The following is an 18,166-nucleotide window of genomic DNA, read 5'->3' as shown; positions in this document are numbered from 1 at the left end:
CCATCCATCCATCCATCCATCCATCCATCCATCCATCCATCCAATATCTTTTGCCCACTTCTTCCTTTTGGGTCACAGGGGTCAATGATGCCCACACCCAGTAGTCACTGAGGCAGAGACCTGGACAGGTCTCCAGTCCATCACAGGGACACATAGAGACAAACAAGACAAACAACCATTCACTCTCTCTCTCACACCTAGGGACAATTTAGAGTTACCAATCAGTCTAACATACACGTTTTTGGTCTGTGGGAGGAAACTGGAGTACCCAGAGAAAAGCCATGCTTGCACGGAGAGAACATGCAAATTCCACTCAGAAAGGCCCCTGGACCAGAATTTGAACCAGGTAACCTGCTCCCTGAGAGGCAGCAGATCTACCAGTTGCACCACCGTGTTGCCCTTGTTAGGTATTATCATCCTAAATTTGCATTACATGCCAAGTCCAAGTCAAAGTTTCTTTATTTGTCATTCACACCACATGTGGTACATGTGGTGGAACAAAATTGTGTACACAAGGTCCCAGTTACATCCAACTAAAGTATAAACTGTAAAGAAAAACAGTAGTAAGATCTAAGATATGAACTAAGAAATACGCTAAACTAAGAATACACTAAGCACTAATAGTACAAAAACAATACGCCGAGCAGCAGCATTAACATGAGTCTGTGAGAGCAGAAGAGTACGAATGAACACAGCAACGTGAACTAAATCAGCAGCATAATATCAGCAACATGGATAATCAGCAGCACATACAATCAAGTGGCATTACAGTGATTTTTTTTTTTTCACAGTGATTATTCTAGTTAGAGATTCATGAGTCTAATAGCTGCAGGGTAGAAGTTGTTCCTCAGTCTAGTGGTTCTACACTTAATGTTCCTTAACCTCCTTCCTGAGGGGAGCGGGGCAAAAAGTGTGTGTGCTGGGTGAGTGGGGTCCTTCATGATGCAGGTGTATCTCTTCCTGCATCTAGAGGTGTAAATGTCTGTGACGGCGGGGAGACTGACTCCAACAGACTTCTGTGCAGCCTTCACCACTCTCTGCAAAGCTTTTCTTTCTGCAGCTGCGCAGCCTTCATGCCACACGTTGATGCTGGAGCACAGGATGCTCTCCACTGCACACCTGTAGAAGGAGGTGAGGACTGAGCTTCCCAGACCAGCTCATCTCAGCCGCCTGAGGAAGTAGCGTCTCTAATGAGCTTTCTTGATCAGGTTGGAAGTGTTGTTGCTCCAGCTGAGGTTGTTGTTCAGCTGAACACCCAAGTACTTGTAGCTGGAGATCACTTCCGGGGGGGGATTTGTTCCGTCTGAAGTCCATGACCATCTCCTTCATCTTCTTCACATTGATGTGAAGGTTGTTCTTCCTGCACCAGCTCTCTCCTGCCTATAGTAGGACTCTGTTGTTTGTGATGCATCCCACCACCACTGTATCATCTGCAAACTTTACAATATGACAGCCTGGATGGGTAGCTGCACAATCATACATTAGCAAAGTGTACAGGAGTGGGCTCAACACACATCCCTGAGGAGAGCCAGTGCTGAGGGTTATGGTGGAGGAGGAGAAGTTGTGGATCCTCACAGACTGAGGTCTGTTTGTTAAGAAGTCCAGGACCAAGTTGCAAATGGAGGAGCTTAGTCCTAGTGTGAATAGTTTGTCCATCAGGGTTTGGGGGATCATGGTGTTGAAGGCAGATGTGAAGTCCACAAAGAGCATACGGACATAGGAGTCCTTCTGCTCCAGGTGGGTGAGAGAAGTGTGGACCACAGAGGAGATGGTGTCCTGTGTTGATCGGTTCTCGCAGTATGCATACTGATGAGGGTCCTCGTTGATGTTGATGGTTGTTTAGATGTGGGTCATGACCAGTTTTTCAAAGCATTTAGTGACCATCGGGGTGAGGGCCACTAGCCAAAAGTCATTCAGACCAGTCACTGTAGAGCTCTTTGGAACTGGAATGATGGTGGCAGTCTTCAGGCAGGTGGGAACTGTTGCCAGGGTGAGGGAGGAGTTAAAGATGTCAGCCAGCACCTTTCAGAGCTGATCGGCACATTCTTTTAGCACATTCCCGGGGATGTTGTCTGGACCAGTTGCTTTGTGAGGATTAATCCTCCTGAAAGTACTCCTTACTTCGGCTAAGGTCATGCTGAGGTCACGCTGAGGTCACGCTGAGGTCACGCTGACATGTGACGTGGACAGAATTGGCCAAAAATCTGATTTATTCAACATTTCTCCTAACATTTAACTTTTTTTTTCCCATTTTCAGCTCCGACACAGTAATTTACAAGAAAAGTCACAACAAAGTTTTCCTAATTAAAAAAGTAAAATTGTAACTTTATTATTTTTGGGAAAACAAAACTAGTGGAAACGATTATATATGAAAGACCAGCATTACTGTTAGGAATACACATTGTGTGATGCCTTTCAGGCCAGAGTTTAAATTAGGATCATTTTAGGATTAGACGGAAAGAGTAGTTGCTGTTGTGGTCAAACCTTTTACATAACAAGTGATCTCATGCAGTACTGTGAGATCTTGAACAACAGACGTTAGCGCTCGATGTTGTTTATGGCTCCACATTTAGTGATTACTTTCTGAAAGTTTACTTAAAGTAGTTTTTGAGCTTGCAGAAGATTTGTAAACTTTTTGATTAAGCTAGATTTGACCAACACACAAAAAACAAGACTCAAGAGCATCATGGTTAGGTAACAGGACTGCAGTGAAACACACTCCAACCTTAGAACGACACAAACCTCTGCAAGTTTTTCTCTTTCAGCTGCTCCCCAACACTTCTGCAGGGGTCTCCGCAGCGAATGAACTCATATGAACGATTTTGCAATTGTTTTCGGCTGCTTGCTCTTCCTGACACAACTTGAGCTTGAACCTGCAACCTCAAGATTTCAAGAACATGGCACTAACCACTGGACCACTGAGCCACTGCAGCACCACACAAACCTCTGCAAGCGTCTCAGCTAAATGTGCCGTTCTGCTTCAATTCTAAACAGATTTAAAGACAGACACGGAGCTAATTCCTCTAAGCAGCTGTAGAGTATTACTGTTTTATGTTCCCTATTCCAATAATAATTTATGGTTTGGTGCGCATTTATTAAATAATATACTGTGTCATCAAAAGCACACGTCATATTTGTGAATCTAAGCATGTATGCTGAGAGTTAGGTATATTTAATTTTAGTTACAGCATTGTGCAGATTCTTTATTTGGCTTTGTTGATGCCTAATCAAACAAACCTTGTTAAATATACGCTCCATGTTTGTATTAATCAGGGTCATAACTTCAGCTGACCGCTGTTGAACTGGACCGACCATGCTAGAATTTTAACTTTCTCTTTATTTCTTTATTTGTTCTTGTCCCTTTTCTTCCCTTTTTAATACACCACCACAAAAGACAGCTGACTTGTTTAATTCTTTAGTGCACCCCTTATTTCAGAAAACCAACACAGATTGTCTTCACACAGCTGATCTAAGACTTGTGTGGGCATACTGGTACTTTAATGGGCGGAGGCAGGCAGGCAGGAGAGTGGCTGGCAGAGTGGGGTGAGACTGGACCGTCATGGTGTTCAGCTCTGTCTGCTGCTGACGCCTCTGATTGGCAGCAGCCTAAAGGTGAGAAGACCAAGATGAGCAGAACATGCATGTGATTAATTAGCTCTCGACTGAGCGGAGCGTTGACTTAGAATGTCAGATGTGAGACACCATCCAGTCATCCCAGTCAGTGTCAGAGAAGAGACTTTCTGCCATCTCACTCCAAACTGTGCTGCTTTTTTTTTTTTTTTTTTTACCAACGCTCCTGCATGTTTGTCCACTTACTGCAGGAGGGACATAAAATTAGATCATCTTTACTGGCTTACCACAAATTGAATATACCAGCTATGATTACTATTGTCGACCGCTAATAGGCGAAATTCAGGCGATAATGTAAATGGATGTACTTCTTCAACTTATTAACTTTTAGAGTCAACCCTATTTAAGACGGCTGCCACAGCTATTCAATCATAGCAAAATCCGATAAGTCGATTTGACAGATTTTTAGCTAAAATCTGATGTTGTAGTAGCTGAGAGTAATCCCCATTGCATAATTTGATAACAACACTTTGCACAACCTTATTCAAGATGGCAGCCACAGCTAACTGACATTAGCTAACGCAACACTGGCTATAACGCAGTCAGGTTTACAGATGCTGAGCTACAGTTGGTGTGGTAGTAGATGGTAGTCATCCACATCACATAATTGAGCACTAACATGAGAGCTTTGTTATGAGGTTTTTTTTTGGTTAGCGTCTTATCCATCAATATGTCAGATTAAATTTCTGCCTCTTACACACAGAGGGAGGATATTAAAAAAATGTGCAGAACAATAACTGAAGCGTCTGGTATGGACTTAAAGTTTTCAGAGACCTCAGTGATGTGAGGTAGCTTTCTGCGTGCAGTAGTACGTGAATGTTTTGAATGGAGTTCCTGCTCCAGTCGCCCTTTGCTAAGTGTCTTAATGACATCAAGACTTGGATGGCTACAAACTGCTTGAGTTTTAATGATCAGAAGAATGAAGTCCTCTGATCCTGTAAACCTGGACTCCCTTCAGCCTTAACTAAAACAGTCTGTTACCAACCTGGGGATAGTTTTAGACTCGGACTTGAAGTTTATTAAACAGATCAACTCTGTTCTTCAAAAAAGTTTCTTTCATCTAAGGCAGATAGTTAAGCTTGTCCATGTTGACCAGATCCAAAGTTGAAAAATGAGTCCACGCATTCATTACAACCCGGCTGGACTACTGTAACTCACTTTATGCTGGGGTCAGTCAGGTCTCCTTCTCACGTCTCCAGCTCGTCCACTAACAGGAACGCGCAGGTTTGAGCACATTTCACTGGTTCTGTCCTCTCTTCACTGGCTCCCTGTGTGTGTCAGAATTGATTTTAAAATTCTCCTGCTGACATTTAAGTGCGTTAACGGCCTTGCACCTTCATACCTCTCCGACCTTCTCCATCCTTATGCTCCTTCTCGGGCTTTGAGATCATCAGACCATCTGCTTTTGGTGGTACCAAAAACCAGATTGAAGCTCAGAGGAGATCGAGTCTTTTCAGTCGTGGGCCCTAAGCTCTGGAACAATCACCAACATTAGACAGGCCGCTTCAGTCTCTGCTTTTAGAACTCTCCTGAAAACTCATCTGGACTCATTGACATTTAACACGGTGTGATCTGATTTAGATTTAGTTTTTCATTGATTCTGATTGTGTTTATGCTTTTTGTTGTATTCCTATTTAACACACGGTCAAATGATCTGATTTATTATTTCGTTCTTTCTGACTGAGTTCATGCTTTTTTTGTTATTATTCCATGACAGTTGACACAAGGTGATCTGATTCAGTGTTTCATTGTTTCTAACGATGTCTTGTGTTTTTATATTTTTAATCCATATACTTTAATTACATCTTGTTACTTTTTATTTGATGTTGTGATCTTTTTGTTAAGCACTTTGGTAACAGTTTCTGTTTTACACGTGCAATATAAATAAATCGGACTTGACTTGACTTGAACGGACCATCACTGGTTTTGGTTTCTGTCCACATGAATCGTGCAGGAGTGACCAGCTGAATGTGGGAGACTACATCAAGTCAGTAAATGGCATCAACCTGTCAAAGCTCCGGCATGATGAGATCATTAGCCTGCTGAAGAACATCGGGGAGCGCGTCGTGTTAGAAGTGGAGTACGAGCTGCCTTCATTCGGTAAGTGATGCCACGACATGAAAATGCTCTGGACGCTTTATGGCAAAGGCATTTTGTTTTACTATTTTAAGGCTGATCTAGATGTTTCTATGACAAGAAAGAAGCCATATATATATATATATATATATTGTGTAAACATTAACTATGAGGGAATAAATCATCTGAACTACAAAAATCAAATGATATCAAATGTTGTCATGTGTTTACATTCACCCTGCAAGACACATGCATAAAACCACACAGAAAACCTCCGTGCACTTAAGGAAACATGAGTGAAAGCTGTCACAACAGGGTGTTATCATTAAGTTCAAGGAAACGTGCTGTCAGGCATTGCTCTGAAGCACCGGCTCTCTTGGTGGCAGCAGCAGCAGAAAAAAAAAAAACAGCTAAAAGGATCTACACTCTTTCCTCCAACGTCTAATTTGAACACAACTTGGACACTTGTATGATGTAATAACATAAAATCAAGTTGTTCAGTCTGCAGACAAAAAGATGAATGAGCAAGCTTCTAGATTTCACTTGATCTAATAAAACACATTTCCGGGAAGCTTCTTCCTCATTTCACCTTTTTAGGCAAAGACATTTTGCAAAGCTACATAAAAATATGTTTTTTTTTTTTACATGCAGAATAAACGCAAATAATTAAATTATCTGTTAAAGGAAATAAAGGCTCAGAATCTTAATACTTCAGTAAAATAAAATACGTGTTAAATGACAGATGACTCATTCTGGAGTGGGTGGAGAGAAGAATGAAAGTTTGGTTAGGACCAAGTTTAGAACATACTTTTTCCTTTCCTTGTTTTTATTTATTTATTGCTCGAGTTTGATTTTACTCAGTTTTCACTTTGGTTTGGTCAGACATCATAGCTTTTATTTACTAGTAATGTCTAGGCACTAAACTAGTCAATTAAATTCTTACGTTTGTGGTCCTGGTTCAAATTCCACATCAGATAATAATGCAGAAATACGCTTAATAATTAACAGTTTTTAAATTAGATGTCTTAAAAACAGCACCATATGACAGCATCATCATTAGAATGAGAAAATTGTATATATTTAACAATCTGACATCCTGTTTTCCCTCCTAACTGTTTGGTTTAAAGATGCCACAATACTAAAAGAAGGACTGATACAATGTTTTTTACATCACAGGAGAAAATGTGTTTTTTGAGCAGGTAAGTTGAAAACATATATACACATATGCATACTTGAGCATTTATTTGCATTTGGAGCAATTATTTGTATTAAATTTGGTTGTTAATGTCGTACATAGACACAATGTATACGTGTGGAAATTTTAAATATGGAACACTCAAACTTGAAAGTTTACAATGGCAGCAGGATGTAGTTCTTGAGACGCACACTCAATCCAAAAACAAGATTATCGGCTTCAGGTCTTGACTTCCAAACAAAGCAGGTCACTCTGAAGAGGTTAAAGGCCCAGCCTTTCTTTTTTACACGCTGGTTTCTTCAAGTCTGCGTTCTCTGTGTTTTCAGATCCTTTTGTCAGGAAATAACCAAAAGGTTGCGCACGTGTTAATTAGACTCAGTTTGTACCGTGCTTAGGCTCTGCTGACATGTGCTAAAACAAAGAATCATCGGTTCTCTTGAAACCTCTGGAGTAAAACGTGACCAAATTAGCACGTTCATCTGAAGTTCTTCAACAAGAATATCACTCTGGGTTTAAGCTATCAAGGCATGAGTAAATGTTGGTTGACATCGATCTTTACTAAGGCTGTTAATCATCATAAATCACTTGTTGTGTGAATGTTTGTGAACCAGTGATCCAGTTTTCTTCCGTACATTTTTCTGCACTTTTCTCATCCTGTAGTTTCCGAGCTGTTTCAACAAATTGTAAATCAAAACGTTCAGCTCTTTCAGCACAGTCCTGCTATGACTTTTGGTATTGGTGCAGCTTTAGCTTTGTGAATTATTTAGCCTTTTCTGCCAATTTTTTTCTCATAGAAAATGAACTGAGCTCATTTTACATCCTTCAAATCTTTACATGTGTTTTCAACCTTTTTCGGCTTCTTTCACATTTTGTTCAGGTTCAGCTTCTTTCAGCTTCCTTGTGAAAATTTAATGTTTTTTCAGCTATTTTCAGCTAATTTCAGCTGCTTTTTCAGCTGTTTTATGCTCCTTTCAGATTCTTTCTGCTAACTACAACATGTTAGTGCTTCTTTAAACTTCTTTCTGCAAATTTAAGCTTTTTCTACTATTTCCACTACTATTTAGCTGTTTTATGATAATTTCAACTTTTTTCAGCCTAATTCAGCAAAAATGTGCTCTGTCCAGTTTCTTCTTTAATTTCAGCTGCTTTCTGCTTTTTTATCTACTTTTCAGCTGTATTCAGATAATTTCTACTATTTGTGCTCATTTATGCTTCTTTTAGCCTAACTGTGCAAACATGTTCTTTCTGCTTTCTTATGCTTGTTTTAGCTTTTCAGCTACTTTTTAGAAAATTTTTAGCTAATGTCAGCTGTTTTCAGATCACTTGAAATTTTCTTGGTCATTTCTGCTACTTTCAGCCTAATTAATGTATTTCTGTTAATTTCAGCTTGTTATGCTCATTTCAGATTTTTTCTGCTATTTCAGCTATTTAGCTGTTTTATGCAAATTTCAGCTTTTCAGTTAAATCCACATTATTTGAGTTCATTTCAGCTCTTTCCACTTTCTTCTGGTAGGTTAAGCTTCTTTCTGCCTTTTCAGCTACATTTCAGATGTTTTTGCTAATTTCAGCTTTTTTTTGATGATTTCCTAATTTAGTGCTAATTTCTGCTTATTTAAACCTAATTCAGCTATTTTCCCCCGCTTTCTTCAGCTAATTTAGGCTTGTTCTTTCATTTCAGCAAAATTTCATCATGTTTTTAGCTAATTTCAATGTTTTTTTCAGCAAGTTCTTCTGCAATAAGCATTGACACTTAATTTTCGCAGGAAATCATTTTCTCTATAGATCACAATGTATTTTTGTTCATTTTTAAAATCCAGCTCCTCTCAGATAAACTCTGAAATAAACTAAAATAATAATTTAAAAAAAAGGTCAAAAATTTGTCAACACTTAATCTAATATTTTTCTCTTTATCTTGTAGTCCAGAACCCGTCAGGAGTCGTAACCAAAACCATAGAGGTGCTTTTACATAAGGAAGGAAACAGTTTCGGCTTCGTCATCAGAGGTAGGAGACATTAATGTTTCCCATCTCTAAATGAAAAAGTTAATTATTTTTCTCTTTAAGGAGGTTTCCATGAAGACTGGCGCAGGTCTCGCCCTCTGCTGGTCACTAGCGTCAGGCCCGGTGGTCCTGCTGACAGGTCAGGATGTCAACATAAATCCTTTTGAGAATATTCTGCAATTCCAACTGAACTGTTTATCTGATTTATTTGCTTTTTAATGTATTACACATTATCCATTAATATGCTTGTTTTCTGATTGTGTGCATGAACATTTGCAGCCAATTCGTTGCATTTTACAAATTGCCTGATTTTTGCACACAATTAAAACATAACTCTGTAATCCATGTGAGATTAGACTTTGAGCATCATTGCGTCTCACTGACTTCACCCCTCCTGTAAATCTACGTGGACATTGCTGTGTTTGTTACTCGGGCACTGCATGAAATTGTGGCTGTGACACATAAAGTATCTTCAAAGCAGAAAGGGCACTGCTCATCCTGAGGCTAGCAGCACAACAGTGCACTTTCCCTAAAAAAAAAAAAAACAACAACCAGAGCACCGTAAAACACTGAAGCAAACATAATTCAGCATCAAAGCATCATTTATCCTGTTTATCCTTCATCTCAGCTGGGAGGAAAAACGCTCACTGCTTAATCGTTCACTCTGACTGGTGCTTGAACGCTTCTCTGAGCACACTGCTCAAGTAAGGTTTTATTCTTTTCACCATTTTCTCTTCCAGAGAGGGCACTCTGAAGGCCGGAGACCGAGTTCTGAGCATAGACGGGATGCCTCTGAACAGAGAGAGGCACGCTGACGCTTTGACCATGCTGATGCAGAGCAGCCAGGAAGCTTTGTTCCTGATTGGGTATGACGTTTCTGTCATGGGTGAGCACACACACACACACATATGCACACACACACACACAGGGCAGCGGTTCTTTGAGGGTAAATAATGTGGCTGTTTGGCTGCATGGAGACGCCACCAGGCGAGACGCACAAGAAAGAGATGCAGATTAAGCAGGAAAAGGTTAGAAATACGATACTGCAACACATTTTTTTTGTCTCTCTGAAACGTGGCATTTAAAACACAATTCAAAAAGGATTTTACTTTTTGCTGCTGGAATGCTGATATTAGTGAACATGGGATTATAAAAGGTGGTTGGCATGAGAAAATGTTGTGATGATAAATATATCAAAAGACAAGATGGCAACCGTTCAGAACAATGCACCAACCCTTTGTCTTTTATTATGTAGGTTTAAAGGTTATTTTTAATTATTTTGTTCAGTAAAGGTCTTTAGAAACCTCAGATATCTCACACATTGTTTCAAGGTAACTGGGTACTCCATTGATAAAATATCCATCAAGATGTCTTGATTAAAAAATAGTTTGTCAAAACATCTCAAATTTATAACGTTCAAAAATTGGGGTTCAGGATCCCATTGTGGGTCATTAGACATCATTCATTGAGATGGTCTTTAGTACAAATAAAACAAACAAACAAAAATCAATTTATTACACATAATGTATTTTATAATAATATATATATTTATGATGTACCTTAGTTTGAGATATTTCAGGGAAAGTTGCCTAGCCACAGCCAAGAACTAAACCACTGCTTAGGGCCCCAACACCAGCAGGAGGTCCTCATTGTTTCTAGTTGAACTGCAAAGATTTTCTTTTCAATAAAAATATTTGTTAAAGTTTCAAAATCATTACAGATATCAATATTAATGCTTGAATTAATAACTTAATTTATAATTTGAATCTTAAATGTTATTTTTTTGTGAATATTATCATTTTAAATTATATTTTCAAATAGGAATTGGGAGAGATCATACCTTAGATCATTAGAGGTACATTTCTAAGTTAGATTTATTTCAGGTGTCCGGTCTCTTTTGAGGTTCTTTCAGGTTGTTCAGAGTTCAGGTCTCTCTCGTAAATGAGTCCCCAGCTCAATGGGATTAACCTGTATAAATAAAGGTTGAATGAATTGGCATAGCAAAAAAATATTTAGTGGAATGATAAATAAAGGTAAGATTAAAGGACCAAGGACCAGCCCTGCGGTAGACCAAGCCTAACTTCAAAGAGTTGTGTTGCAGTTTATTGCAGTATTGCTGCAACCACAAGCAATTCAATGTTTCACCACATTAATGATGCTTTTACAACAACTTGGCCTCTCGCTTTATGGTTTCATGTTTTCTGTTTGTTCAAAGAAACACCAGGGAGTTTCTCTTTGGCGTCACTTCCACGAGCACAGTGACCTCGCAAAGTTCTCCACAGAAATATTCATATATTTATTTATTAACCTTAAATAAAGGTTAATAAATAAATATGTCCATTTTGTGACAAAATGTTTATTTTTTAAATTTTATATAAAAAAAATGTTTTTAAGTTTTTCTACTAATATGCAATAGTGCCAAATTTCTTAAATGTTACAGTGTTTTTTTTTTTCTTTCCAGTTTTTGCATTTGTAAGAGAAACATGTCACAGGCATTTTAAGTTGAGCTTTCTTTGGAAAAATACAAAAGAAACCATGAAAACACAGTTCCTTCAAACCTCAGTGATTTTCCAAACAGATTAAAAATATGTTGTTTACTGTAAACGTGTTTAATTTCAACATAATTTGTCTCTAAGTTTACTTTGGGCACAATTAACACTTCACATCTGCAATCTAAGCCTTTCCATTTCAATTTACTTGGTTAATATTAAAACAGATATTGTTGTTATTTGTTTAAAAACTGCACTCAACTGCACCGTGCAAAAGTCTTTTTTTATATAAAGTATGAAAATAAGCCACCAAACACAGTATGGCTACCCTGCTTATAACTTTGAGTTGGTTGTGGTGACTAATTTTCAAAGTTGCGCTCTTTGCCCCCCTCTGTGCAAACCAGGGCTGGTCAGTAAGGAAAGTTAACACGCATCATCTCTGGGTGGGAAGTTTAGGATTCAGACTTTCTGCCTTCAACCCAAACCAACCAGATCATTCAGTAATTAAAATATAATCTGTAAATAGTTCACGTTGCTCTTATACGTAGGCTCCATCTCCATAATATTGTGTTAAAAATCATTTGTGGAAATCCCGTTATTCAGTTCTGAGCAGCGCAATGTTTTTTTTTAAATTATTATTATTATTAATCCTGCAGCAGATCAGTACTTGCTCGAAAACGTTGACATCTTGTAAATGTCATAACAAAATGTCTCTGACTTGGCTCGCATTAAGAATTGCATCAAAAAGACAGAAAACAGCAAATGATTTGTTTTTAATGTCATTTTTCATTATGATTAATAGAATATGCACTAACCATGTAAAAATAGACTATATTTGATATGTTTTCCATTCTTCTATTCAATCATCTTCTCTTTTTTTAGCAAATAAATAAAATAAAATTGTTCTGTTATTTTTGACTGCAAAAGCTGATTATTTTGTAAAAAATGTGATTTCACATTTAGTCATAGCTTTTTAAAAACCATGACTTCTGATGTCATTAAAATACATAATTACCTTCTCACATTCACTGTGATATTCTTTTTACTATTAAAATGTGACAATTAGTTTGTTTGCATTACTATAAACAAAAAGTTGAAAAATAAAGCCTATTTGAGACAGTTAGCTCAAAAAGTGAGAGCTGCAGCGAATTTAAAGCTAAATGAGTGATCTGATTTTTTTATATTTATATTTATTTTTATCTGTTAGATCTGTAGCTGGAGGGTGCAGGTCTCTGTAATGTGTGTGTGTGGTGTGTGTGTGCGTTGTGTGTTTCAGAGGCAGTGCAGCAGGCCTCGGGCCCTCTGCTGGTGGAGATACTGAAAGGCCCCTCAACCAGCCTGGGCATCAGCCTCGCAACAACATTATACAGGAACAAACAAGTGATTATTATCGACAAGATCAAGCCTGCGAGCGTAGCAGAGAGGTGCTGCAAACACTTCAACGGTCACTACACATTAGAGCATTTCTTAACACAACGTTCTCACTCAGGTGCGGCGCTCTGCATGTAGGGGACGTCCTGCTGTCCATCGACGGGACCAGCACAGAGCACTGCTCCCTGATGGAGGCCACACAGCTACTAGCCAGCACCTTGGAAATCCTTAAGCTTGAGATTCTTCCAGCCAGCCAGAGCAGACTTCCCATCAGGCCGCAGGACACAGGTACGACACAGGGACAGAACAGGGCCTTCAGAGATTCTGCTTCTTGGGAGAAATAAATCAGCTGTGAAGAAGAAGAAGAGCGGAGGCTGAATAAACATCGCCTGCAGCTTCTGATTATTTACAGTCTTGTTGCTGGTTAGTCATTTTCTTAGACTATAAAATGTCAAAACATTATTAAAAGAAGGCTATAAAGTGAAACACCACCCTAAGGTTCTTTGTTTTATGTGTTATGTTGTTTAATATTAAATATTGGATCCAATAAATGGTTAGTTCTGCCTGCTACTGCTGGTGGACAAACAGAGGCTAAATCTGCAACGCAAGCAAAGAATTTCCAGCAGAATAATCTCAGTTGACTTGCTTATCTCATAAAAGCGACATCCATGCGGTAGTTTGTAGAAATGCTGTTCTCACCTTATCTGGTGTTTTTTTTTGTTTTTTTTTACCCGCAGCTGTAAAGAGCTTGGCTGCCTCTTATTAGCTGCCTTTTCTCGTGCACTCCAGATCAGGCCGGGTGTGTTGTTGTGTGTGTGGCACAGCGATGGCCCCAATCCCGCTGGCTTTGGGCGCACACTCTTATGCATACAAACGAGCTACACAGAAACCCACACAGCCGTTTTCTCTGTCAGGGATCATGTTGTTGCCACATTTTGCAGACTTATTCTTCTGGTCAGCAGCAGCAGGGAGGCTGCACAAAAGATACAGGAAGAAGCACACAAAAGGAAGGATCAGCAGAAAGAAACAAGACACAGTTTAACATAATGCAGAGCAGATGATTGTGGGAAATGCATTCACAAATTTCAGATTTTAGTTTGTTTTATGCAGTTGCACATTAAAGTTTAGTCCATTTCAAAAAGCTGGCACAGAATCATGTTTAACATGGAGTTTCATTGCCTCTTCCTTTAACGCCACTTTGTCAACTTTTAGAAACAGAAGCGACCAACTGCAGTAGTCAGAGTAAAACCAAAAGTCTCCCCACCATCACAGACATCTACACCTCCAGATGCAGGAAGAGGGCCACCTGCATCATGAAGGACCCCACTCACCCAGCACACACACTTTTTGCCCCGCTCCCCTCAGGCAGAAGGTTGAGGAGCATTAAGTGCAGAACCACTAGACTGAGGAACAGCTTCTACCCTGAGGCTGTTAGACTCAAGAATCCCCAAACAAGATAAATACTGTAATGCCACTTTAATTATTGATATTTGACTTATCTGTGCTGCTGATTATCACATGCTGCTGATTATCACATGCTGCTGTATTCATTCATACCCATCTGTTCACCACAGACTCATGTTCGGGCTGCTGTTGATATGCCGTATCGTTTTACATTATTAGTGTTTAGCATACATCTTAGATATTTAAGCGTATTGTTTAGTGGTCGTTTAGCGTTTGTTTACCTTAGATCTTTTAGTGTATTGTTTACCATTCGTTTAGCATATATCTTAGATTTTTTAGCATATTTTTTAGTGTTTGTTTTGAGTTAGTTTAGCGTACACCTTAGATCTTTTAGTGTATATCTTAGTGTACATCTTAGATCCCTATATACTGTTTCCTTTTACACTTTAGATGTTGCTATTTTTGGGTGTAACTGGGACCCCGAGTACATAATTTCGTTCCACCTCATGTACCACATGTGATGTGAATGACAATAAACTTAATTTGAACTTGAACTTGAAAATTGAATTATTAGTGGTAAAATATTTCAGTGTCTGAACCTTTCAGGACTTCCTTGCTAATTCTTTACATTTTTAAAATGTCACAATGTTAGCATTCGAGCTCTTGTGCAGTCATTGTGTTGTAATGTGTGCAGCAAGATAGCCCGTTTACGTCATCAGCTTTCATGACACCTTTTGTTGCACTGTGTTGAAGATTTTTAATTTGCATTTCTGGATGTAACAGAGACATAAAATAAACTTTCCACTACTAATAAGTAGTGAGTCTGTTCCTGTTGATCACTGACATTTTCAGCACATTGCTTATCGGCAACATTGCATGCGTGTCTTCTGTAAATTTTCTTTCAGTAACAGCACTTAACTGAGACACACTGTCATTTTGTTAAGACTCTATCCTCACAGCTCCTCTCCTCTCTGTTGAGGCATGATTAGAAGATGCAATTTGTTTAATCTGCTCAGAGGATTTAATACGACTGATACGGACACTCACAGATTAGAAGGTAATGTTTCATTCTGCCAGCAGAGACTGAAAGCGTCACTTCTCACAGTGCCCAAGGTGAGCTCAGCATAAGCTGGCAGATCTTCTCCGACTGGTTTGAGTTGAACACAAACTGGTTTTCTGAAAAGGTCCAGAGGTGCTGCATTTTGTATCCTGATCACATTTTGTAGGATTTGACCAGGTTTTCCATTTACGGCAAACACCCCACTAGTCAGCAATCTTTCCAAGAAAATCCTCCATCCGTGGGAGCAAGTTTTCAGCGATTAGACCCTTCCAAAGGAGGCAGTGAGGATTACCGTCACATGTAACATTCAGTGACAGATACAGCTGCATGAATCTGAGAGTTAATTATTGAGGCGGGTGTCATGCAGTGGGTCAGCTGTTCTTCTCCGATGGCTTTGTGAAAGCGGCTTGAATAAATCTAGGACATAAACGATGATGTCATTCAGCATAAACAACTGATTTAAATGTGTAGGTTTTAATTTAACATCTGGAAAAGCAAACAAAAGAATCAAGATAAAAGACATTAAGAGCAGCAGTCAGATGCAGAGGCAGGAACTCTGCATGAGCAGCCATCAGGCTCTCTGCTGCACCCAATCAAGGACAATCCTCCTCCCTCCAAGCAGTCAGTGTGACGTCCTGATCCCATCCAGCAGCTCACTCCCACTGTTTCTACACCTCTGGGCTTGTTTTAAAGAATGAAACGATCAAAACGATATTTGGTTTGCACTCAGCTTTCTGGAGGCTTGCTAGTAAATGTAACAGTTTGTATTTTATTTAAACTTTTTCACCGTTTTCCCTAAAACTCTGTGCGCCTTATTGATTCTCTGAGGCTTCAAAAATACATTCAAACGCAGGATTTAATGTAGTGTGCCGTTCCCGGGACGTTAAATATCAATTACGCATCCCTGAGTGATCCTGCTAGGTGCTGTGTGATGTGGTCCAAATTTAGACACGAGCATAACAGTGTGACAGTTCTTGCTTTTTGAACAGGTTTTAAATCTACAGTGCGCTGTTTCTTTAATTCACCTGTTTTCCTCCTTGCTGATGCAGTTAAAGTGCAGAAAAGCAACCATCATCCCTGGGACCAAAGCAGCAACTACTGCCACCCCCCACATGCCAGCTACAGCAAGACGTGGAGCAGCCCGAGCCACCCACACAGCCAGCAGGACCTCTGCAAATGTAAGTTATCACATGTGACAGCTCTGCTGCTGCTGCTGGCCACACTGTTTAACAGGAGCCTTTTTTCATCAGCACAATAGTTAAATCAGTTTCCATGATGACCGCACAGATGTTGATGAGGTTTGCGTTTTACATGAGGATAATGTCTCTTTTCAGCTCTGGTGGGTGGGGGCTTCTCCCCCTCCTCCACAGCCACATCAGGCTTCAGCAGCCAGGGAAGCAACACGCTGCCCTGCCCCACAGCTCCCACTGCTCCCACCAGCCCTCGTGGCTCCACTGGCAAGAGGAGGAACAGGAAGAAGGACCACAAAAGCTCATGTATGACACATCCTTCTCTTCGTCGTGTGTCTTGAATGAAGCTCGTTTAATGCAAAATCAAGAAAAGTCAACAAAAAATTATTTAGAAAACTAAATGCACTTTTTGTTTTTCTCATTTAGATGGTTAATGTGTCTGTAAGTTAAGCATTTCTAAGCAAAACTGGTGAATGGCTGTGCTTGTTTATTTACAGAAATGGATGAAGTGACTAAATTTACTGAACAAAACCGTAAACTTGGAAGTTTTGCAAAAAACATTTGCGTTTGAAAGGTGTTCCACCAACCAGCGTGAGCCCCAGTATTTAATCTTGTTCTTTCTTCTTTTGTGTTTAGCAGCAGATTCACTCTTAAATTTCTTCCTAAACATCCTCCCTCAACTCTATCGTTGTCCGATTCCTCCATATTTGTTTACCTACACATACCAGTACTATGACCAGCCCAATGCAGGTCACTCGGCTTTCATATTCATTTTGGTGGATTTAGCCAAAGCTTTGTTTACATTGTGCACATACCTGTATTTCAGGATTGTATATATATATTATGTATTTACTATACATATTGTGGGTGGGAAAGGTGAAACACCCACACCTCTCTCCACCCTCATTTGCCCCACTCTGGGTCCTTGAGCAAGGCCCTTAACCCCCAACATCTGCTCCTCTGGGCACCCTGCAGACAGCAGCTCTCTGCTCCACACAGAGGGCTGTGGCAGCTCGGTGGTTGTGTCAGGAAGGACATCCGGCATAAAAACAATCGCCAAGTCTTTGTGTGAGTTAGTTCGCTGTGAACATTCCTCCCTGAGGAAGGGAGCTGCTGAAAGAAGAAAAAAATACACATTGCATATATTTTTTTATTTTTGATTAATAGTTTGCAAAAAGTACTTTTTAAAAACTTGTATAAATGCAGACTTTTAGTTTAAGCGATCTAAGATGCCTGTATTTGTTGTTGGTATGTCGTAGTTCAGAGTTTTCTTCAAGGTTTAATCTGAGTTAAGACCTGACAGCTGATGTAAATATGATCACGTGACTCGTTCTGTTTCCATGTTTTGGACTGCTTCACCATTTTCTTAAACCCTCTTCTACAAGTGTCTTTCCTGCGCCATTTTTCTGCCACTTCACTGATATCTTTGTGTGACGTGTCCTCCCTTCCTTCCTCTCCCTCAGTATCCCTGTCGTCCAGTTCTGTCGGCCCAGGGGGGCAGGTTTTTCATGTGGAAACAAGTGAAGTCATCCTAAGGGGCGATCCACTCACAGGGTTTGGGATCCAGCTGCAGGGGGGTGTCTTCGCCACAGAAACGCTGTCTGCTCCCCCAGTCATCCGCTTCATTGAGCCAGACAGCCCAGCTGAGAGGTAACAAACACACCGAGCCTGAGCAGAACCAGAGTGTTTTAAATGAAGTCACCTTGAACCACAATGATAATCATTCAGGACATCGGGGGGGGGGGGGGGGGG

At 39.8% G+C, this 18,166-nt stretch overlaps 1 protein-coding gene across 1 annotated transcript in view; it reads left to right on the top strand.

Annotated features, from left to right (window-relative positions):
* LOC119416872 (glutamate receptor-interacting protein 2-like) overlaps nt 1-18,166 on the top strand; it is a 50,743-nt gene that overhangs the window by 12,682 nt on the left and 19,895 nt on the right. The window contains exons 6-14 of the mRNA XM_037684062.1: nt 5,585-5,730; nt 8,820-8,903; nt 8,964-9,039; nt 9,641-9,786; nt 12,666-12,813; nt 12,879-13,048; nt 16,274-16,402; nt 16,559-16,720; nt 17,878-18,064. Coding sequence (XP_037539990.1) covers nt 5,585-5,730; nt 8,820-8,903; nt 8,964-9,039; nt 9,641-9,786; nt 12,666-12,813; nt 12,879-13,048; nt 16,274-16,402; nt 16,559-16,720; nt 17,878-18,064 — 1,248 coding nt within the window. The remainder of the gene's footprint in view (nt 1-5,584; nt 5,731-8,819; nt 8,904-8,963; nt 9,040-9,640; nt 9,787-12,665; nt 12,814-12,878; nt 13,049-16,273; nt 16,403-16,558; nt 16,721-17,877; nt 18,065-18,166) is intronic.

The sequence above is a fragment of the Nematolebias whitei genome, chromosome 11 (assembly GCF_014905685.2).
Source record: "Nematolebias whitei isolate Nwh7 chromosome 11, NemWhi1, whole genome shotgun sequence".
NCBI classification, from domain to species: Eukaryota; Metazoa; Chordata; class Actinopteri; order Cyprinodontiformes; family Rivulidae; genus Nematolebias; species Nematolebias whitei.
Note: the sequence above shows the minus strand (reverse complement) of the source record. Positions and strands in the feature narration are given on the sequence as shown.